The sequence below is a fragment of the Globicephala melas genome, chromosome 12, assembly GCF_963455315.2.
Source record: "Globicephala melas chromosome 12, mGloMel1.2, whole genome shotgun sequence".
In the NCBI taxonomy this organism is placed as follows: Eukaryota; Metazoa; Chordata; class Mammalia; order Artiodactyla; family Delphinidae; genus Globicephala; species Globicephala melas.
The window spans coordinates 10,026,206-10,050,009 of NC_083325.1; the positions used below are offsets into that span (position 1 = coordinate 10,026,206).

Here is a 23,804-nt window from a genome sequence, read left to right on the forward strand (position 1 = left end):
AAAGCCAGCGGGGAAGCCGAGGAAGGTTTTTGAGGGCAGCGGCCGCCAGGCCTCGGCAGGGTCTCCACTCACCAAAGGCGTCTACACTGTCCCGCCTCCGACTCCCCAAACTGGATACTCCCAGCGTTCCGCAGACGCAGTGCCGAGACCCCGTCCCACCCTAGTCTCAAATCAGTCAACCAGACGACGGTCGCAGACCTCTCAGAACAACTGAGCGAGCACCACGAAGAGGTCTAACAGGCACCTGGCCGTGCCCCCTCACAGGGCAGGGTCGGGGGGGGCCGGAAGATGGCGGCGTCGGCTGGGTCCACCGACCAACCTCCCAGGCGCCCTTGACTAACTCTGGCCGCCGCGCCACCTACCTTGCTAGCTACAGGTCCCGGCGCGCCGCGCGAAGGGGCGGTGACGGGCACTTGGCATCGCCAATCAGCACCGGGAGTCCGGGCCGCGCCCAATCAGGGCCGGGCGGCAGAGACCGGAATAGGTTGCAAGCTGGCAGCGCATGTGGCGGACGCCGAACGCTGGGGAGCTCGCCGCCAGCCTCGCCGCTTCCCGCGCGCTCTGTACCAAGGTCCCTGGCGCCGGCCTGAGGACGCCGAGGAGGCAGGGACCCGACAGGGCTGTCCGGCCGGAACCGCGGAGCACCTCCTGCAGCGGTCGCGGGCTCGCCCTCCGCGGCCGGTGCCATGGCCGACTCTCTCCCCTAAAGGAGACTTCCTCAGCGGTTGCTGCCGAGAGATGAAGAACCTGTTAGAGCGTCAGACGACTTCGGGGCCGGCCAACTAGGGGGGCTCGGCAGGAGGTCGCCTGCGCCCTCCCGGGCTCGTTCCTTTCACCCCTTGAGCGAGGCCTCGCTCGCGTCCGGGCACGCGGCCGGGTTCAGAGAGCATCTGGGCCCGGCGGGGCGTGCGGGCAGCATGTTTCCCCGGAGGCCGCCGGTCGGCCTGGCTGCCTGGCTGCTGGTGGGCGCGGCGGCGACCGGGCGCGCGGGGGCGCGGGGCGGGGGCCTGCTCGCCCTGCTGGCCAATCAGTGCCGCTTCGTGACGGGCCTGCGCGTGCGGCGGGCGCAGCAGATCGCGCAGCTCTACGGCCGCCTCTACTCGGAGAACTCGCGTCGCATCCTCCTTGGTCGCCTCTGGCGCCGGCTGCGCGGACGCCCAGGCCATGCCTCTGCCTTGATGGCGGCGCTCGCCGGCGTGTTCGCGTGGGACGAGGAGAGGATCCAGGAGGAGGAGTTGCAGAGGTGGGCTCGGCGGCGAGGTCGCGCCTGTTCCCTGGGGTGGAGGCGGTGGGGTGGGGAGGTGGGAACGTTGTACCCTGGGGCCTGCCTTGGCGGTGTCTCCCGTTGACCCGGTGGCACTGGAAGTGACGATGCAAGTAGCTTGATCCTGTCGTAGCAAAGCACGTTTCTTCATTGCCTCTGTGTGTTAACTTGATTTGTCGAGTTAGAAATAAATGCAAGTGTAGGTTAGTGGAGGAGGGAGACTTTGGGGCGCATGCCACTAAAGAAGTAGCATTGTGGAAAATGGGTATTGAAGTAGGCCATCGTTCACGTAATCTTTAACATATCCAGAAAGGTGCAAGTTCCAGACAGGTTTTAAACTTGACCTGAGGGTATACTTGTGCAATTTACAAAATCACTTCATTCCGAATGGGATTTCGTTTGAAATGCCCAGAGAGCTCTTGTCATTGTGACTCATGGCAGAATTAGGAGGCTGGAAGCGATTTTGCCCTCCTGGGACAAACCAGTAGCCCAGACATTTTAACCTGGAAGAATTAGGTCAGTTTTTTGCTACTTCCACTAGAGCTCTGGAAGTACTGTTTTATTAGGCTCTGAAATCACGCTGTCATCATCAAAAACCTCTGTGTGAAAAAAGTGCAGTACCATTGACTGAATTTGTTAACCTGTGGTTCTAAACTGAGCCCTTACAGTTGTCACGTAGTATCATGGGAAACCTTGATTTAGGTCTTGCTTTACGTTGTCGCTGTATTTTCTTTTTAACAGATATTCTTAAATTGTGTTCTCTCTCCACACACGTACTCTGCTTCCTAAACTCTGAAACTGATTGCAAGAACCTAGGATAGTCCCCTACACCAGATAAATTCCACACAAGTCTATTTGTTCTAACTGTTTCTTCTTTTATTCCACATTTTTGGTTAGGTTAAAAATGGAAGTTTTTCAGTAAAGTTACCACAATGACATGTATGGAAGTGTAGCACCCAGATGCCAGGCAGCTATTAGTGTAACATTGTGCGTTGTGAGTAAATGCAAGTGTATCTTAAGAGCTGGTAATACTTTTCCTAGCAGGAAAGATGACTATTTTACAAATGCAATTTAAAATCATAACCACAAACAACCTTACTCACAAAAAAATTAAGATATCAAAGCATGATAGGTAGTTTGCCTAGTTTCTGTTAGTGTTCTTTTGCTACTTGTCCATTTGTTCTAATGGTGTTCTCAGGTGTGAGAAATAAAAGAATGTACGGGAAGGAAACTTTTAAATTGAGAAATTACCAGTTAGCTATTTGACTTTTCATTCTGTTTTTGACGATGAAATACCCATGTTCCACAGTGGTGAAGTTTGACGGGAATATTCCCAGTTGGATCTGTTTGGGGAAGAGGAGAAAGACCAGGAAAGGGCCCCTGGGTGCCAAAGACAGGGAAGATGTTTTGGGGGTGGGAGTTGAATAGCGTTGGGGCCTAGGTGATAGATGTCGTTCTTCGTCTTTCTCCATGTATTTTTGTCAACCATACGTCCTAGAGCCTCTGTTTAGTAGGTCTCCCATTTGCAGGAGCTAGAGGGGAAAAAACAATAGGAGATAGATGTGGTAAACACTTGAGTCCGTAGTCATTACCCACTGTAGCGGAAAGAAATCAGACAGTTGAAGCACTTGGTTCTAATCCAACTCCTAAAGAGGTAAGCTGCGATAACCCATTTGGGAATTTCAGGAGCTTAGAGGAAGGCCAGTAAGAACACTTAAGGTGCCTTTTTTGACCCTCTGCAGAGTTGTTCCAGTAAAGGCCCTCATTTAACACCACATGTCCAGTTCATGCTTGAATTCAGTCATGTACTTAAAATTTGATCAAGTCCATTCTGAGGATTTTTTTAAATGTTATTTTGATAGGGAGGCAAATAATATGCTGTCAGCTGTATCTTGCTTGTACAGTGACTTCATAGGTCTGTTCTCATAGCTTGTCATGTTTATATTTTATTTTTAACTAATTTATTTATTTTGCGGGGGGTCACCGTGCGCAGCTTGCTGGATCTCAGTTTTGGATCTCAGTTTTCTGACCAGGGATCGAACCCATGCCCTCGGCAGTGAAAGCATGGAGTCCTAGTCACTGGACCGCCAGGGAATTCCTAGTGTTTTATTGAATAAGGTATTCTGGGTATAGGTTAACTTTTTTTGGCTTGGTGTTTAAGTATTCTGTTTGCTTTAAAGGACGCTGAGGTTGTCATAGCTAGCTTAGAGGATGTTAGATTTTGTTTGTTCTAGTGAGATGATTTTGGGTAGCTTCCATAATGGAGCACAGTTGAGTGTGCCGCGGGACATGTGCATTTCTTTCATTGTTAACGGAAGAAGAGCGTGATTGTCCCATGGCCCCTAAATCACAGCCTTTGGCTCTTCTGTGCTGCTTCTGTACCAACTTGTCCTGGTACAGACTAATTCAGACATTGCTGTCTTGGTCAAACAGTGATGGGGTGTGAGGATGTCTCTTTGAATGTGTGCCTTGAAGTGGTGTGTGTTTTTTCTTATGTTAGTAGAGTTTCTGTTCAGAAGGACAAAGAAAAACCCTTGCTTTCTATTCTCTCGTGCTTAAGAACATCTTAACAAATAGGAACTCATTAATCGAGAATCAGCAAGAAAATTAGAGAAAAGAAGTAACTTGTACAAAGTGACTGACTCACTGATAGGCCAGGTGTAGAGATCAGGTCTTTTAATGCTTAGTGTTATTACCTGATAGGCTTTAATTAAATGATCAGACAAAATATAACTTTTAATCATTATTTTTGGTGCTAGCTGGCATTCTGTGAGCTCAGGTCAAATCTTATGGAAAAATACAGTAGTAAGTTTTTTAAAATAAATAAATAAATTATTTATTTATTTATTTTTGGCTGCGTTGGGTCTTCGTTGCTGCGCGCCGTCTTTCTAGTTGTGGCGAGCGGGGGCTACTCTTCCTTGCGGTGTGCAGCCTTCTCATTGCGGTGGCTTCTCTTATTGTGGAGCACGGGCTCTAGGTACGTGGGATTCAGTAGTTGTGGCACGTGGGCTCAGTAGTGGTGGCGCGCAGGCTCAGTAGTTGTGGTGCATGGGCTTAGTTGCTCCGTGGCATGTGGGATCTTCCCGGACCAGGACTTGAACCTGTGTCCCCTGCATTGGCAGGCAGATTCTTAACCACTGTGCCACCAGGGAAGTCCCAGTAGTTAAGTTTTTATTGATTTGGGACATTAAGAAAAATTACAGGAACAAAAAGGAGAAGGAAGTTAAGAAATATGAGAGCCTAGGGGAAAATGTTCTATTAATCTCCCTCCCCTTTTTTAAAAAAGTTACAGTTCATTGCTCTAGAAATTTGAGTAAATAAGTGCCAGTAAAGTTTCATAAAGAAAATTAGCCATTTTCCCATTTTGGTCTTTTAACTTTTCAATGTGCTGTTAATTAGATAAATCAACAAAAAGTCCTTTTGGCTTAAAGGAATTTTTTTTTTTTGCGCCACTGTCACTTAAGGATGTTTTTACTGTTAGACCTTCTTAGATAATCAGAACTACGCTCAGAATTGCAATGAACTAATTGATGTCTTTTAGGTAAGTCCCATGACAGTTGTACTTAAAGGTCTCTAACTTTGACAATAATTGGGAATTTGAGAGGGCATCATTGAAACAAGGCAGCCTCTTACTGAAGTTACCGATTACAGGAATGGCTTCATTTGAGTCATTTTAGGAGCCTTTTATCAAGCTCTCCACTTAGGGCAGGACCCCCTATAGATGAGCCAAATATGATTATGCTTATATTTCTGTTTTCATGGTTTTATGCCCTCAATTTCCATGGTTCTCAGTCCCGTCTTTCTCAAATGTTGAAATGATTTTAGTTTTGAAGAAAGGAAAGCATTGACTTTCTTTCTTTGATCCTCTTACTAATCTGGTTCTGTTACTATCTTGGGAATAATCTTTTTTGTCCTTCTTTTCTCCCTTCTTATTACTTAAGTCTCTTAGATACCAAGGTTTAGACACCCATCCCTTCCAAATAAGGTTTGGCACAGCAGGCTAAGGAGATAACACGGTGAGAGGTTTCTCCTTCCTCTACATATATGATAGTGATTGTGCACCTGTGTGCTAATGATGTCTGTCATGTCAACAATTAGAAGTTGAGACCCTTCCGAGATTCTCGAACCTGAGACATAACGATCATTTCCATGATGCAGTCTTACTCTAGCATTCATGTTGTGCTGTTCAAAGAATGAGTGTCATACCTTCACAAGACATTGCTGTCCTCCCTAGGGACTTAGTCTCATGTTTAATCAAGGCCACCTAGTGACCTTTAATCCTATAGGAGAGGCTGATTAAGCAGTGAGTCAGAAGCTCTGTACCACCTTGAGTCTTAGAAGGCCGTTAAAAATACTGCCTGTAGTCATATAGTTTAATTTTCTTAAAACCATATTACTATATAATTTTATGGGCCTCTGATGTGTTTTTCATAAGACGTACGACGTTCCTGCCCCTCTTCATTATGTGATAAGGATATTCAAAAGTCCAGCTTAATTTTTATTGAAGGGTGCTTTACTAGTCCTCAAAAGTGCCATGATTGGTTCCACATGATGCCTGCATTGTTGTTCTTGGAGCAAAGCTGTGACTTTACTTTCTCCTCTGCAAGATCTTATTGCCTACTCTAAATTTCCTTCCCTATTTCTATATGGTTTTTGCAATGGTAGCAGTCAATCTTGTTCTGTAACGTTAATTCAAACTGAAACTTAAAAAAAAAATGGTTAAACATTTTTCATCAGAACATCAGTATAAATTGTACTGGCTATGGTTATTGGTTGAAAACAAAGAAACTGATATTGGTTAAGTTAAGCCAAAAAGGTGTTAGGTCATTCAGAGCGTTGACAAGAAGGCCAGAGTACAGGTTGGCCAAGAGAACAGCCAAGGCCTGCTACTGGTACAGGAATGCTCTTCTTTGGGCAGTGTTGCTGGTATTGTTTCCCATAGATCTGTTGCACTGCTGGATTCTCAACTGCCTCAAGATCACTGAGAAAAATCTAAAAGGTCCTGTGCCTTGTATTATTTCCTCAAGATTCAAAGCCTCTACCAGAAGTCTCTGATTCACCTCACTTTAATTAGGAGTCATGTGCTAACTGCTAGGGGTTGAGATGGGGGCTGCATCTCACCTATTTGGGGATTCTCTTCAAGTAGGAAAAGATTCCAGGCAGTGAAAACAGCAAATGTCCCTGTATATAAATATTTTCATTTAATTCCAAAGTTTAAAATTCAGAGAATTGGAATTTTAGAGCTAATAGAAACCTTCGAGAAATAATGTCCTCACCTTACAGGTGGAACAAGGGAGGCTTTGCAGGTAAAATGACTTGCGTAAGATCACACCGCTAGTTGGCAGAGCCAGGACTAGAACACAGATCTCTACACTCACCATTGCTTTGGATTGCTCTAAACTTTTAATCTTGGGTTACCAGTATAACTTTGAATTTTTGGCTTTTAAAGCAATGTGTTAATGTAATCTTTTAATAAGAATTTGAATTATTAAGGCCTACTTCCATATTTATTTACTCAGTTTATACTGTGAACATTTGTTGAGCATGTAATGTTTACCAGGTACTTGCTAGGAGCTGGACATAAAAATATGAAAAAGACTGATTCTGGGCCTTTAGGGAATTCATAGTTTAGTAAGGGTGGCAGATATAAAGATAGATTAATTATAATATTGTGTGATATGTTTCTGTAGAGGAATAAAAGTAAATGTATATGGTTAACTGCCTGGGAGTTAACCTTGACCCTTGTGGGGTTTTTGAGGGTTAAAAAGGCATGAAAGGGCCTTTCAGACAGAATGTATCAGTAGGTGGTGTCTTCAGTCTTGAATTGCAGAAGTGACATAGTCAGCCAGCAATCTTGCTTTCCTAACTGCTGTTTAAAGGTTAAGGGGAGGGGCTTCCCTGGAGGCGCAGTGTTAAGAATCCGCCTGCCAGTGCAGGGGACACGGGTTTGAGTCCTGGTTGGGGAGGATCCCACATGCTGCAGAGTAACTAAGCCCGTGTGCCACAACTACTGAGGCTGCTCTCCACAACTACTGAAGCCTGTGCACCTAGAGCCTGTGCTCTGCAACAAGAGAAGCCACCGCAATAAGAAGCCCACGCACCGCAACAAAGAGTAGCCCCCACTCACCGCAACTAGAGAAAGCCCACGCACAGCAACAAAGACCCAACGCAGCCAAAAAAAAAAAAAAGGTTAAAGGGAAAACAAACCATGTTTTTTTGTTTTTTTGCTTTTTAAAAACATTTTTATTGGAGTATAGGTGATTTACAATGTTGTGTTAGTTTCTGCTGCACAGCAAAGTGGATCAGTTATACCTATACATATATCCACTCTTTTAGATTCTTTTCCCATATAAGTCATTAGAGTATTGAGTAGAGTTCCCTGTGTTATACAGTAGATTCTTATTAGTTATCTATTTTATATATAGTAGTGTGTATATGTCATTCCCAGTCTCCCAATTTATCCCTCCCCCCCCTTACCCCCTTGGCAACCATAAGTTTGTTTTTTACATCTGTGACTCTATTTCTGTTTTGTAAATAAGTTCACTTGTACCATTTTTTTAGATTCCACATATAAGCGATATCATATTTATGTGTGTCTGACTTACTTCACTCAATATGACAATCTCTAGGTCCATCCATGTTGCTGCAGATGGCATTATTTCATCCTTTTTTATGGCTAAGTAATATTCCATCATATATACATACCACATCTCTTTTGAATTTTATTTATTTTTTATACAGCTGATTCTTATTAATTATCTATTTTATACATATTAGTGTATATATGTCAATCCCAATCTCCCAATTCATCCTACCAGGTTAAGGGGAAAACAAACCATGTTTAAAAAAAATTTTTTTTTTAATGTTTCAGATATATAAAAAGGTTTAAAGAAAAACATGAATGTTACAAATACAGTTATATTTAAGAACTAAAATGTTGTAAATACAATTAAAGCCTCCTCTGGACCCTTTTACAATGAAATATCCTCTGTCCCCCAGACTATCCCAATTTATTATATTTCATTACCATCTGTGTCTTTATACATATGTATACATCCCTAAATGATATATAATGACACATACTTTGACATATGGTATTGTTTTGAATGTTTCTAGGCTTTATGCCGTTCTGAACAAAATACTAACAAACTGAATTCAGCAACACATAAAAAGGATTATATACCGTAGGTCCTTGTTGTTTACCTGTTTTATATACAGTAGTGTGTTCTTTTTCAGATTCTTTCCCATTACAGGTTATTACAAGATATTGAGTATAGTTTCTGGTGCTATACAGTAGGCCCTTGTTGTTTACCTAGGGATCAGCTGGTCAGTTTCCACAAAATAGTCTATGATTTTGATAGAAATTATTATGTTGAATTTATAGATCACTTTGGGTAGTTTTGCCATCTCAACAATATCAAGGCCTTCAACCCATGAACACAATATATCTTTCCATTTATGTCTTTTAAAATTTCTTTCAGTGATCTTTTGGTAGTTTTTAGTGTGTCTTTCACTTCTTTTTTTTTTTTTTTTTTTTTTTGCTGTACACGGGCCTCTCACTGCTGTGGCCTGTCCCGCTGCGGAGCACAGTCTCCGGACGCGCAGGCCCAGTGGCCATGGCCCACGGGCCCAGCCACTCCACGGCACGCGGGATCCTACCGGACCGGGGCACGAACCCGTGTCCCCTGCACCAGCAGGCGGACTCTCAACTACTGCGCCACCAGGGAAGCCCAACTTCTTTTGTAAATTTATTCCTTATTATTTTATTCTTTTTGATGCTATGATAAATAGAATTGTTTTCTCAATTTTATTTTCAGATTGTTCATTGCTACTGTATAGAAATACGATTTTTGTAAATTGATCTTATATCCTGCAAGCTTGCTGAACTCCTTTATTAGCTCCAGTAAGTTCCTGTGGATTCCTTAGGATACTTACATGGAAATGAAAGACCCAGAATAGTCAAAACAATCTTGAAAAAGGAGGACAGAGTTGAAGGACTCACCCTTTCCAATTTTAGAATTTACTACAAAGCTACAGTACTTAAGATGATAATGGTACTGGCATAAGGATAGATATATAAATTGTAGGAATTAAACTTAGAGTTTAGAAATAAACTCTTAGCTTTGTGGTCGATTTGAGTTTCAACAAAAGTGGCAAGACAATTCAATGGGGAAAGAATAGTCTTCAACAAATGGTGCTGGGACAACTGGAGGTGCACATGCAAAATAGTGAATTTACACCCCTACCTCAAACCATACACAAAGTTAAAATGGACCAAAGACCTAAATGTAACCTAAAACTCTTAAAAGAAAGCATAGGCATAAGTTCTTTTGATACTGGATTAGGCACTGGTTTCTTAGATATAACACCAAAAAATTGAACAATCAAAGAAAAAATAGATTAACTTCATCAAAATTGAAAACTTATGGGGACTTCCCTGGTGGCCCAGTAGTTAAGACTCTGTGCTTCTGATGCAGGTTCGATCCCTGGTCGGGGAACTAACATCCCACATGCAGCGCGGCGCGGCCAGAAAAAGAATTGAAAACTTCTGTGCATCAAAGTTTACTATCAAGAAAGTGGAAGGATGACCCACAGAGTCAGAGAAAATATTTATAAATTGTGTATTTGTTAAGAGACTAGTATTCAGAATGTATAAAGAACTCTTAAAATTTGACAGTAAAAAGACAACCCAATTTAAAACAAAGATTTCAGTAGATCTTTCTCCAAAGAAGATACACAAATGGCCCATAAGCACATAAAAATATGCTCAATGTCAATAGTCATTATTAGGGGAATACAAATGGAAGAACACAATGAGATACCACTTCACACCCACTAGGATTGCTGGAAAAGATGGGACAATAACAAGTGTTGGCAACGATGTGAAGCAGTTGGAACCCTCATACATTGTTGGTGTGAATATAGAAATGGAACAGCTGCTTTGGAAAATAACTTGGCACTTCCTTAAAAAGTTAAACAGAGTTTCCATGACCCAGCAAGTCCACTCCTAGGAATCTACCCAAGAAAACTGAAAGCTTATGTCTATACAAAAGTTGTATGCAAATATTAATAGCAGTGTTATTCATAATAGCCATAAAGTAGAAACCACCTGAATGTCCATCACCTGATGAATGGATAGACAAAATGTGATACATCCATACAATGGAATATTATTCAGTCATAAAAGGAATAAAGTATAGCGTGAATGAACCTTGTAAATATGCTAAGTGAAAAAAGCCAGATCCAAGAGACCATATTTTGTAATATTCCATTTATATGAAATTTCCGAATAGGCAAGCTCAGAGAGACAGAAAGTAGGTTAGTAGTTATCAGGGGCTATGAGGAGTTAACTGCTGATGAGTATAGGTTTCTTTTGGAGATGATGACAGTGTTCTGGAATTAGTGGTGATGGCTGTACAACCTTGGGACTATACTAAAAAGCACTGATTTGTATACAGTAAAAGGATGATTCTTATGTGAATTATCTCTTTAAAAGAGAGGAGGAAAATATATATAAATACTCTTATAATGTGATAGGAAGACAACCCAATAAAAAACGGACAAAAGGTATCAAATGACATTTCATAGTCATAAATTGTAATAGTTAACATTTGAGGGCTAATTATATGCCTGGTGTTAAGCACTTTACAGGTAAATTTTTTTAATTTTTATAATCAACCTTTGACGTAGGTACTATTATTATCCCCATTTTACAGATTAAGAAATAGGGATTAGTTAAGTTGTTTAATATTCTAGTTGATGAATATTGGACTGGGATTCAGACTCAGGAACTCGTATTTTTATTCCCTACACTTTATACTGTTTTAAAGCCACACCGTTCTGTACAAGTCTTTGTGTGGCCATTGCAATTCACAGGGCAGACTCCAACCATTGCACCATGCCTGTTGTTTTTCTCTCCAGATCCATTGATGAGATGAAACGGTTGGAGGAAATGTCAAGTACGTTTCGGAGCTCTGGAGTTGACCACCACCCTCCAGAACCAAAATCCCCAACAGAAAGGGATGAAGATTCAGGAGGCAAAGAGCAACCGTGGGAAATGGTGATGGATAAGAAACACTTCAAGCTGTGGCGGCGCCCCATTACAGGCACCCCCCTTTACCAGTACAGAGGTGAGCCCAGCTTGGCTGCTGGTAAGAGTGTTCATGCTGGCAGGTGCACAGCACTGTGTTCCTATGCTCTCTAAACTCTTCCGTTCTGGGGGTTTCTTGGGAAAATTGCCCTGTTTGTTGTTTTTCCTCTCCCAGATGACAAGAGTCTCCATGTCTTTGCTACACTTTGCTACAGGTTACCTTTGTCTTACTTTGCCGCCCCAATATGACTTCTAGTTTCTGAATCTGCCTTTAAGATCTGTCAGTCATTACTCTACAACTGAAATGCAGTTAAGTGACGAGAGTCTGGCAAACATCCCTTATTCTTCCCTGTCATTCTAGTTTTTGGAACCTACACAGATGTGACACCTCGGCAGTTCTTCAATGTTCAGGTGAGTACATTTTTCTGCCCAGATCTGGAGCCACTAAGCCTAGAAGTCCACTTGCCATCGTCCACATGAGTAATTTCTCTGACTCAGAAGACATTGGCTTCAATCCATCTGTCTATTTCTCTACCCCTCATTTCACGTCAAATGACCTCTGGGTAAACCTTTGATTTATAACTTGTTTGTCCAGTAGGGATGAGGCCAGGTCTACCCTTTACAGGGCTGTTGGGAAGATCAAATAGAGGAATGGATTTGAGTGCTTGAATATATTTTATATGGCTTTATAGGGTTTTTTTCTTAATTTAAGGGTAAGTTACATACCCTTTATTCCAAAATGCTTCAGTGTATATTTCCTAAAACTAGACATATTCTCCTAGCTAGCCATGGTACCATTATCAAAGTCAGTATAAATTTAACTGATGCAGCACTTACAGAATCTTTGTATTCCAGTTTTACCTACTGGCCCAACGATGTCCTCTATGGCATTTTCTCCTTCAGTACAGATGCAGTCAGGATTTAGCAATCTGGAACTTATCTACAGTGAAGGTGTTTATTTGATAAAGATGAAGAGTATGTGTTTAAAGACTCTGTTCCTCCTTGTGGGGAAATGTATGAAAGGGGAGGTGGGATTACCCAGAGTTCTACAAAAAAATTTTTTTTCCTTCCTGGAGTTTTCATGTTTTACTGGACTTTGAGTTTGATGGTTATAACACACACTACTAATACGCAAGTGCATGCTTTCCCCTAAGCACTGAATTTTGTCAATCTGTATTGAGTTTTTGTTGGTTTGGATATGTATGATATATGTCTTACTTTGAAATTCCGTAGTTACTAGTGATGCTACATATTTTTAAAAATACGCAGCTTGTGTTTCTGTGAGGTGTCTGCTCATACTTTTGGACTTTCTGTCTGTTTAAAACTTTTTAGAATCGTTTCACCCATACACATTTATCTCACTGACTACTGTATTTTCCCCAGACATGTCTATTACAATATTTTTTTCTTACACTTGTCTTTTTCTTGTTAAGATTCATTTTCAAGGTAATGGGATTGGCCTACAGGAAGGGATTTTAAAAGACTCGTCTATAGTAAACACAGCCGTGTCTTTGACACTTTGGCACTGCCTTTTAGGTCGGGTCACTGTTGCAGAAGATTCTTGGGTCAGAGGCCCAAGCATCTGGAGAAGTCTCCTGCAGCTTTGTTTTGGATCTCTTGGGTCTTTATGGTCTGTTCTGTTTCCGCAGCTGGATACAGAGTATAGAAAGAAGTGGGACGCCCTGGTGATCAAGCTGGAAGTGATCGAGAGGGATGTGGTTAGTGGTTCTGAGGTTCTTCACTGGGTAACCCATTTTCCTGTGAGTATTTTCACCTCCGCTTTTACGTTTATCATGTCCGTGTGAGGCAGAGCACTAATCCTGCCCCTCCTTTTCTTTAGTATCCAATGTACTCACGGGATTATGTTTATGTTCGGCGGTATAGTGTGGATGAGGAAAACAACGTGATGGTGTTGGTGTCACGGTATGTGTGGTGGCTGCTGCTGGGTTCCTTTAGCTTGTCCTTCATTTATGCATGTGTGATGGGAGTTTGCCTTATGAGTCAAGCCCGGGCCCTATGCATCCCAGCTAGAACGTGAGTGGGCTGGGACTGGTGACTATCTCTGAGGATTGAAGGGATACAGGCTTTTCATTAAACTAATCCTTTAGTTCCTTAATGTTGATAATTAAAAAAAGAAATGCTCTCTTCCTCAACAAAAAGCCTAGTGAGCCAGGAATCACCAACTTAACTCACTGTTTTTAGTACCTAGTTTATACTCATTCATCTTTGTGACTTTTCTGATGTATTTAAAAAATTAGAGGCTGCCTTTTAGATTTTCCTCTTAACTTTAGCTCCCATGCTGTTCTGTATGTAGACATTACTTAGAGTTTCCCTCACTTCTCTCCCTCCCAGGGCCGTGGAGCACCCTAGTGTGCCAGAGTCTCCGGAATTTGTAAGGGTCAGATCATATGAATCCCAAATGGTTATCCGTCCCCACAAGTCATTTGATGAGGTGAGTTCTGCATCATCCGAGAGGTGATGTGTTAGCGGCTTATGAATTTTCTCAAGGAATGCCTTTGATCTGAACTGGGGAGGGCGCAGTCGTTCTCACACTTGACTTGCACCACACTCCGCTGGAGCTTGTTAAAACAGTGCTGGGCTGCGGCCTGAGAATTTGCATGTTTTGAGAAGTTCCCAGGTGAGGCTGCTGCCGCTGGCCTGGGAACCCCACTTCGGGACCCCTGCTGTAGAGTGGTGTACCTGGGAGACCTCCCGAGACAACGTAGTGATGACCCATGGCTCCCGTTACCTGAGGGACAGTTAGCAGAAGACGACAGCCCCTGACTCATCGGCCGGTCATTAGCGGCATTGAGGAACCAGAGCGAGCACCGTTTCCATCAAAATTTCCCCACAGTGGGCAGAACACTTAACCACCTTTCTGGGCTCCTCTTTCCTTGTCTGTAAAATGAGAGAGTTAGACTAATGCTCTCTGCCTTCTTTAAAACAATTTTTACTTTTTAAATTTTTTAAATTTATTTAGGCTGCTCTGGGTCTTCGTTGCTGCGTGCAGGCTTTCTCTAGTTACTGCGAGCGGGGGCTACTCTTCGTTGCAGTGCACGGGCTTCTCATTGTGGTGGCTTCTCTTGTTGCGGAGCATGGGCTCTGGGCGCATGGGCTTCAGTAGTTGTGGCTCACGGGCTCTAGAGCGCAGGCTCAGTAGTTGTGGCGCACAGGCTTAGTTGCTTCATGGCATGTGGGATCTTCCTGGACCAGGGCTCGAACCCGTGTCCCCTGCACTGGCAGGTGGATTCTTAGCCACTGCGCCACCAGAGAAGTCCTGCCTTCTTTAAAATTTTATGACCTTCCTTTGAGAAGAATATCTTCTTCCACTTAGTGTGGTGTTTTACTTTCATGTTTTTGGCCAAATCTCTGGTGAGTACACATACTGATTACAGTGGTTGCTGCTTTTAGTTTTATTTACTTTATAATGGCTTTGTTTCTACCCATCACTTTTGTTTGTTTTAGAGCTGTACGACTGTTCTCTTACCATGGTTTTGTTGTTTCCAGCAGGTTGTTTTGTCTATACCACCTATAGTGGGACTTTAAGAGTGACATAAATGGTGGTTCGCCTCAGTCAGTGTGATGTTTTGCTCTTGTTTTACTGGGAGATGTGTGTTGACTTCGGTACCATTTTGAGAGCAGTATTTTTCTTTTTTCTTTTTTTTTAAAAAATATTTTATTTATTTATTTATTTGGCTATATTGGCTCTTCGTTGCTGCATGCGAGCTTTCTCTAGTTGCGACGAGCAGGGGCTACTCTTTGTTGCGGTGTGCGGGCTTCTCATTGCAGTGGCTTCTCTTGTTGTGGAGCACAGGCTCTAGAGCACGGGCTGCAGTAGTTGTGGCGCACGGGCTTAGTTGCTCCGCGGCATGTGGGGTCTTCCCGGACCAGGCCTCAAACCCGTGTCCCCTGCATTGGCAGGCAGATTCTTAACCACTGCGCCACCGGGGAAGCCCTAGAGCAGTATTTTTTTTTTCTATTTTTTGTTTAGAGCAGTATTTTTCAAACCACGCATTGCTGCCCACTAGTGGAAGACAAAATTAATTTAGTGCTTAAAGAGAAAAGGAATAAATAGAATGGAAACTGAGTGTAAGCATATTTCATGAAACTTTTGTTTGATTACATAAGTATATACAAGTGTGTGTGTGAGAGAGAGAGTGAGAGAGAACTTGGTTACAGTGTAAAAAGGAGTATTTACAGTGTGTTGTAAATACAGTTAAAAAATGTTTTAAAGTCCTTGCTTTAGCAGCTAGACAAGAAGGCTGCTGTCGGTAGCTAGCTGCTTCTAGGAAGGGGAGCCTGGCTGGGGACGGTGGGAATTAGAATTGTACCTCACTCTTTTCCTTTATGTTGCTTTTGAAATTTGAACTTTGTCTGTGTATTTCCTATTTGAAAAAAAAGTGACTTGAGTCCCAGCATTACTGCCTTTAGAAACCCTGACCATGAAACAGCTAAGGCAGAGTTTGGCACCTAGCAGTGTGTGTTGCACCCAGAAAATAACTTCTTTCAGCTGGCATGGGGGAGCAGTATGAATTATCTGTAAGTCTTTTAGCATATCGTGGCAAGCTCTTAAGAGAAAGGTGAGACTTGAGTTGGTTCTTATAAAAAGGCAGACTGTGGATAGAGGAAAACAGGAAGGACCCTGGAAGTAGAAGACACGATTCAACCAAAGACAAAGATAGGAATGAGCCGTGGATGTTGAGAGACTGACTCACTGCTTGAAAAGGAGGGCAGAGTTTAGGGAGGAGTGGTAATTACCTTGACCATGTGCAGAGGGTACTTGAAAACCAGGCAGCTGAGTTTGGGTTTGCCAGATGGAAAGTAGATCCTTGGTCCGAGGTATGGTGTTTTGTTAGGTTTTTTGTTTGTTTGTTTTTTGTGGCCTCGCCGCATGGCTTGCAGGATCTCAGTTCCCTGACCAGGGATTGAACCCGGGCCATGACAGTGAAAGCCCGGAATCCTAACTCCTAGGCAACAGGGAACTCCCTAGTTTTTATGGAAAATTTGAGATGTAGACAAAAGATAAAGAAGTAGAGAGTATAATGAATGAACCCTTTGTATTCATCCCCAGCTCTGACAATGACCAAACTTGTTTTATCTGTACTCTTTCTGTTCCCTTTCCCACTCCCCTGATTATTTTGAAGCAGATTCTAGTTTTGCTATAGAAGAACCAAAGAAGAATTCTTCTATAGAAATTTCAGTATTTATCTCAAAAAGAAAAGAGATTTTTGAAAACATAATATCGTATTCCATAATATCAAATATCTGTAGTGTTCAGATTTTCCTGATCGTCCATGTATTTTTTTGTAGTTGGTTTATTTGAATCAGGATTTGGATAAGATCCAGACATTGAAATGGGTTCATACTGTCTGTAGCTTTGTATCTATCTCTTGAGTTCTTCCTCCTTTTTAAAAAATTTATTTTGGCTGCGCTGGGTCTTAGTTGCGGCACACGGGACCTTTGTTGCAGCATGCAGGATCTTTAGTTGCGGCATGCATGTGGGATCTAGTTTCCCAATCAGGGATCGAAGCCAGGCCCCCTGCATTGGAAGGTGAAGTCTTAACCACTGGACCACCAGGGAAGTCCCTCCCTCCTTTTTTTCCCTTGCAATTGTATTTATTGAAGAAGCAGGTTCTTTGTCCTGGATCTTGCTGGTTATATTCCTATAGTGTCCATAGTGTCACTTAACACGTTTCTCTGTCTCCTGTGTTTCCTATATATGGGTGCTTAGATCTAGAGGCTTGAACAGATTCAGGTTGTTTGGGGCAAGACCACTTTATTAGAAGGAAATAATGTCTGATTGTCCCTTTCTTTGTGAATTTGGAAGTGATTAATGATTATTGCTCAGATCCACTATTTCATTAGAGGTTAACAAAATATTAATTGTGTAAATCCTCCATTCTTTCATTTATTTCCATTTATTAGGTGACATACTTTAAGGGAAAATTTCCTCATTAACTATTTGGTTTCCCATAGTTCACAGAGGAAAGGGAAGTAAGAAATGCTTGATTTGTTTCCTTCATTTACTAGTTTTTAAAATAATGAATTGGTTCTTTCAGCTAGCAGTCCTTCAAAGGTAAAGTTTTTTTTTTTTTTAAGAAATGCCATTAGAAACTCACAAATTTACACATACTTGGCTGGTTTCAGTCCGTTCCCAGTTACTCTTACCGGTGTTCAAAGTGTCCCATTTTGGGTCTTTAGGAGCCTCTTCTTACTGCCTGGAGTCCTTTTGACTTGACCTCAGGACTCGCCTGGTTTCTGGTGTTATAAGATGTTCCAGGTTCACCTTGTATATTTTTAGGTGTAAACCTGGAAATGAGCATTTCTTCTGGGAGCCCTGGTTCCTTCTAAGGAAATGTCATTTAAATACCACAGTTTGGCTTCTAGGAGTTCTCAGAGCTCTGGGCCTACTCTGTTTTTAGGCCTTTTCAGAAGGTTTGTTTGTTTGTTTTAAAGATACATCCTAAGTGCACACGAGTACTTTTAACTCAAAATTTAGGACTGTAGGGTATATGTCTTGTTGTCTTTAGGATATGTATGCACTGTGCAAAATGTTGAGGCTTTTTTTTTTTTAAAGATTTATTTTATTTATATTTGGCTACATCGGGCCTTAGTTGTGGCACGTGGGATCTTTGTTGCGGCACACGGGATCTTTTGTTATGGCGTGTGGGTTTTTCTCTTCTCTAGTTGTGGCATGTGGGGTCCAGAGCACGTGAGCTCTGTACTTTGCAGCACGCAGGCTCTCTAGTTTGAGGCGCGCTAGCTCCCTAGTTGTGGTGCACGGGCTTAGTTGCACTGTGGCATGTGGGATCTTAGTTCCCTGACCAGGGATCAAACCTGTGTCTCCTGCATTGTAAGGCGGATTCTTTACCACTGGACCACCAGGGAAGTCCCCAAAATGTTGAGTTTTAAGGTCACTTGAAATAGGTCCTCTCTTCGTGGTTTTTCCTATCAACTCAGTTCATAGGTTCTTTGTTGTCTACTTTTGATTTTTAGATAACTGCTTTTTAAATATAATTTTGTTTTATTAAATAATAAAAAAAATTGTGTTTTCAAAGTCAAATATGTAAAATAAGAAATAGAGTGATTTGCTTATATCCCTGTTCCATCTACCCAGTTCCTTCCTTCTTCCTGTAGGTAACCACTGTTTTCAGTTCTGACTTCTTTTTTTTCCATATAAGCAGTAGTGGATGATCTCTTACCCCTTTGGGTGGAGCATAATTGGTTCAGACCTCTCCTGGGATCGGGACACCTGTAAATCTCTTAAATCCCTGTCCTTCACTGTACCAATGAGAGGTTGAGCCAGAGAGAATGGGTGCATGGGCCCTGTGGTCAGAATTCTGGGTTCATGTTGGCTCTCGTTGAGTATGTGGGTGACCTTGGGCAAAGTCCCTTAACCTCTTTGTGCTCAGTTTCCTCATCTGTAAAATGGGAGATATTGGTGCCTCTATTATAGGATCGTTGTGAGGGGTTGAAGCAGTTCCTGACACGTGGTTAAGTACTGTATACATGTTTGCTGTTAGCAGTAATAGTAGTAGAGTTCATATCATTTTGGTAAAGATTAAGATATTTAAACATTGGGGGTATGTGTTGGGGTCCTCAGGACCACACCCCATTCGAAGATCGAGTAAAAGGACGCGCAGGACTCAGCTTATAGTTTTACTCATGCCTGAGATTTATTAAGTGATGGAAAGATGCACAGCTGGATCAAAAGGGGAAGACACAGGCGGGGTCTGGAGGAACCCACTGCAGTCTCCCCATGCTTTCCCTCCCGTGAGGGCCCACGGAGCACATCCTCTCCCAGCTGCAACATGCGTGCGATGTTTCTACCCAGGGAAGCCCAGTAGAGACTCAGCGCCCAAGATTTGTACTGGGGGCTGGTCACATGAACGCCCTCTGCCTAGCGTGTCCTAAAATCCCAGACCCCCAGGAGGAAAGCAGGTGCTCAGTATGAAGTGCATTGTTTGCGCAGAGGAGACACAGGGAGCCACCCTTAGCACTTAACTGTTGACTGGAGCCAAGTTCCCAGACACCAGCCAGGGCCAACCTCGTGAGATGGTAACCTCTCAGGTCTTCAGTGTTCACTCTCTTTTGCTCACAGCGGAAAACTGCCACTCTCCGCCTCAGAGTCAGATCTTGGTTATTCTGTGGTACTGGATACGGAGGCTGTGGGGGTAGTTCAGGTACCTTCATCTTTGCTGTTTTTCTTTTCCAGAATGGCTTTGACTACTTGCTGACGTACAGTGACAATCCCCAGACAGTGTTTCCTCGCTACTGCGTTAGTTGGATGGTTTCCAGTGGTGAGTGGGCGCTTGTGTACAGGGCCTGGACCTGGGCTGAACATTTTGTTTTTCTCTAGCTTCTTGGTGGCTTCAAGGAGATTAGTACTTGTCTCACTGGAGCCCTTCCGAGTTCATTGTTGAATACTACCTTGAAGGTAGTAAAGCCTCCAGCTGCGGTTTGGAGGGGTAAGAATTCTGGAAACCCAAAAAGGAACTTATGCCCAGAGGCAAGCTGAAGAACATTTGCTTAATATGGACTGTGTACATTAATGCATTTAACATTTTTCTTTTTCGTGTTGAAAGCCATAAATCTGGCATAGAAAATGTGGTTATAGGACAGTCACCTGGAGAAAGGGGGCCACCACCCTTTCTCCCTTTCACCACCCTTTCACCATAACGGAGGCTACACATCACTGCTGTGACTGCATCTTTCCCTTCCAATCTCTTGCCTTAAAAGCAGCCTCACGTGATTTTCTTTCTTCTGGTTCTCTGTAGGCGGCTTCTTACACCTCAGGGGGAGAATGGAGAGGAGTTTAGGTATTTCCGTTTGACATTTCTCTAAACAAAATTGGAAGATATTTACGCTGTGCCACTGATAAATGATATTTTGATCACGTAAGAGAGCCTTTGGGGATTTATGTGGCCTGATCAGTACCCCTTTTCAAAGGATCTCAGAGGTCAGGGGTTGTTTTCACTCCCTAAAAGTTTTGGTTGTCTCTCAGTCCATCTGTGATCTCTATAAGGAGGCATTGGCTCCTTATCAGGAAAGAGATAGGCCCTTCTAATTTTGAGCCTACTGTTGGTTTGTGTGTCAGTCTACCCAGATTTCCCTCTCTCCCAACAGGCATGCCAGATTTCCTGGAGAAGCTGCACATGGCCACTCTGAAAGCCAAGAACATGGAGATCAAAGTAAAGGACTATATCTCGTCTAAGCCTCTGGAAGTGGGTAGTGAAGCCAAGGCCACCGCCCCATCTTCTGAGCGGAAGAGTGAGGGTAGCTGTGGCCCTGCCCGGATTGAGTACGCCTGAAGGACTTTCAGATAAGTAGGGACAGGCTGCTTCTAGCCCTGTCTCCGTGTCTTATCACTCACTCTGTTGCAGAATAAACAGGACGTGTATTTGAAGGTGTCTGCTGTAACCACCAGTGCAAGATAATTCAATCCTGGTGTCCGGTCTGTTCAGAGCCCTACTGCTGTTTATTAAAACAGAAGAAGGAGGCGTCCGAGGGGGCATCGTCATATTCTCAGGCCAAGCATTTGGAAATTTGGTGTTTCGCTGAGCTGATCTGGAACAAGCCTCTCACCTCAGGCCAGAGGGGACAACATCTTTTACTTCCTCTGCCCACATTCCATTCTCAGCCTCGGTTCTGCAGCACTCTGGGTTTCCTTCGGTTCTGAAGGTCCAGCTGGACCACCTGGACGGTTGCGTCTTCAGTGAGGGATAGTGGGGAGTGCTCTGGTTGCAGTCCTGGTGTTGAGTGGTGTGAACTGTTGCTTGGCAGTGTAAGTGCCTCGTCCTCACCTTCTCCTGTCTTTAGGGACATAAAGTTTGTACCAAGAAATATCACTCTTGGCCTCCCATCCACACCCCATTGACTCCCTCTACCCAGAGCAGTTTCCTTTGAGTTGACCAGTTCTTCTGTATTCGTGTGCTGTATTCATCTGGGTCGTTGCCTCCTCCCGCAGGCCGATTACCAAGAACACTGGGAGACGGTGGCTCTCTGTATCATCAGTGTTTTTGATGGGATCAGTGGAGATGCTCGACACATTACACTTTAGCTCTGTTTATTTTTTTTTTAACCTTTGTGTTAAACAGTGGGAATTGGGGAGTTGAATAGGATTTTTCCATAGTCTGTATAGAAAACACCATTTTGATTGAGGCGTTATTTTTCACACTTCAGGTTTGACTGGATGCTCAGCACTTGCCTGTCCTGGAAGGCTAAAGGCAGAGGAGTGGGGATTGGGCGCCTCCCTTGGAGCTCTCAGAGCTGTAGACAAGCTGTGTGAACAACTAGATGGAAGTTTGTCCCAAGTGCTAATATAGAGGGGGATGTGGTTTATGTGACCCTCTTGTCCCTCTGAGAAGCTTTTCCTCCTTTTCTAAGCTAAAATAAGAGCAAACTACGCTGTTCAGATAAAGTCACAACCAGATGGGATCAGTCTGACTGGAGAATCGGGAGCAGCTTTCAAATCCTCCTCCCTCCCCTTATTTCTTAGAATTTGAATGACCAGATTGCTCCCCACCCCACTCGCTACCCTTTTGCGTTGTTGAAAGGGGAGCTAAACCTGAGACGAACTTTAAGCCCCTCGACCTTTCTGTTGCCTAAGTACTGTGCCAAGGAAATGCCTGCCCCGGTGTTTCAAGTCTTGCGTTCTCTGCGTCGTTGGCAGAGCAGGGAGATGCATCCGGCAGTCCCAGCTTCCTTTCGTTGATAGTGTCTCTCTCCTCATCCCCAGGGCCTGACAGACCAGGAAGAGTCCCTCAGTTACGGTTACGTTGGAAGTTAGTGCCTGTGATTGTTGGGACGTGGGTGGCGTGGGTGAGTGGTGTGAGTGCACATGTGATAAGGGGCTGGGCGTTGCCCATATGCTTTTTGGCAATTTGACTCTGCACTTGGGGTTGGTCTATACAATTGCTTATGTCATTGTAATGATTTCACTCCTGTGACATTTTTATCAAATGTGTGAATAAAAAGATTGGTATGAAAGAGTGTGTCTTTGGACAGATGTTGGTGGGGAAATCTTGCATACTGGGCTTATTATTTCTTCCTGATCATAAAGTTGAAGTGTGTTTCTGCTCATAGAGTTGGCACTTGGAAGTGGCAGGGCTTGGTCTTTCTTGGCGGTAACTGACACACCGCTCACTACCTTGTCTAGACTGTAAGCCCTTTCCAGGTGACCAGTTTGGCAACTGAAAACAAACCACCTGTTTGTGCTTCTTTGTCTTGATCTCCTAGTAACCCACACCCTTTGCTTTAAAAGAAGGATTGACTTGGAGGAAACAGAGTTAGAGCTTTGCTGGGAGGGAGTGAGGAGAGGAGGGGACTCGGGCCCGGGGCTGGAGTCCGGGGGCTGGAGAGGGAGGGTGGTGAGCGCGAAACCCAGGGCATGGTTAGGTCACACAGGCAGTTCTGCTGGAATGTGGATTTGTGCCAAGGTGATTGATGCGTTAGAGACACTGAGCATAGCATGAATTTTGAGTTTCTGTGTAATTTTTGCCTGTGGGAGACAAGAGGTGAACACGGATGCCCATCCAAACTACGACAGCTCTTTCCTCCACAGTGCTCTCAGATAATCTCTGGAAAGAAATCTGTGCTGGAAGACTACTTGTCAGAGGTCGTATGCTGCGGGTGCACGTGTGTGTGTATAGTCTTACATTTGTTTCTTTGTTTTGTTTTGGTTTTTTGAATATTTATTTGGCTGTGTGGGTCTTAGTCGCAGCATGCATGAGGGATCTAGCTCACCGACCAGAGATTGAACCCAGGCCCCCTGCATAGGGAGCACGGAGTCTTAACCACTGGACCACTAGGGAAGTCCCTGTGTAGCCTCACATTTAGAGAGTTGGTCGCACTGGCCTTCAGCCTGCTGTGGAGGCCTCTGCTCAGCACCCCTGCCATTCTCCAGGCTCTGCGTGAACACTTCCACGGAGAAGCAGCTGAGTTCTTGACTGAGCAGCATTTCTGTTGGCGGATAGCTCCGGCTTTCAGAACGTTCTTTACGTTGAGACCAAGTGGGCCTCATACTGTCTACCGATGGGTCAAGCCCTGTCCTTGGAGCAACACTGAAAACTCTCCCATGGGATAGCGCTTCGTATTCTTTTTTTTTTCCCGTACACGGGCCTCTCACTGTTGTGGCCTCTCCCATTGCGGAGCACAGGCTCCGGACGCGCAGGCTCAGCGGCCATGGCTCACGGGCCCAGCCGCTCCGCTGCATGAGGGATCTTCCCGGACCGGGGCACGAATCCGTGTCCCCTGCATCGGTAGGCGGACTGTCAACCACTGCGCCACCAGGGAAGCCCTAGTGCTTCATATTCTTGAAGACGGTGCTCATGTGACAGCTTTTCCAAGGCTTTATGTTACCAGCAGCTTCAAAAATCCTCCAACTTTTTATTTTGAACAATTTCATACATATAGAAAAGTTGAAAGAGTAATAAAAAAAAACCTTATATA

The 23,804-nt window shown here is 43.7% G+C and overlaps 1 protein-coding gene across 1 annotated transcript; it reads left to right on the top strand.

Annotated features, from left to right (window-relative positions):
- The first annotated feature begins 476 nt into the window (after nt 1-476).
- Nucleotides 477-23,804, top strand: STARD7 (StAR related lipid transfer domain containing 7). The gene is made up of 8 exons (XM_030838957.2): nt 477-1,243; nt 11,186-11,394; nt 11,716-11,765; nt 13,004-13,114; nt 13,195-13,277; nt 13,707-13,806; nt 19,570-19,654; nt 20,481-23,804. Exons 1-8 carry the CDS (start codon nt 918-920, stop codon nt 20,663-20,665), a joined length of 1,149 nt encoding a protein of 382 aa, XP_030694817.1. The 5' UTR covers nt 477-917; the 3' UTR covers nt 20,666-23,804.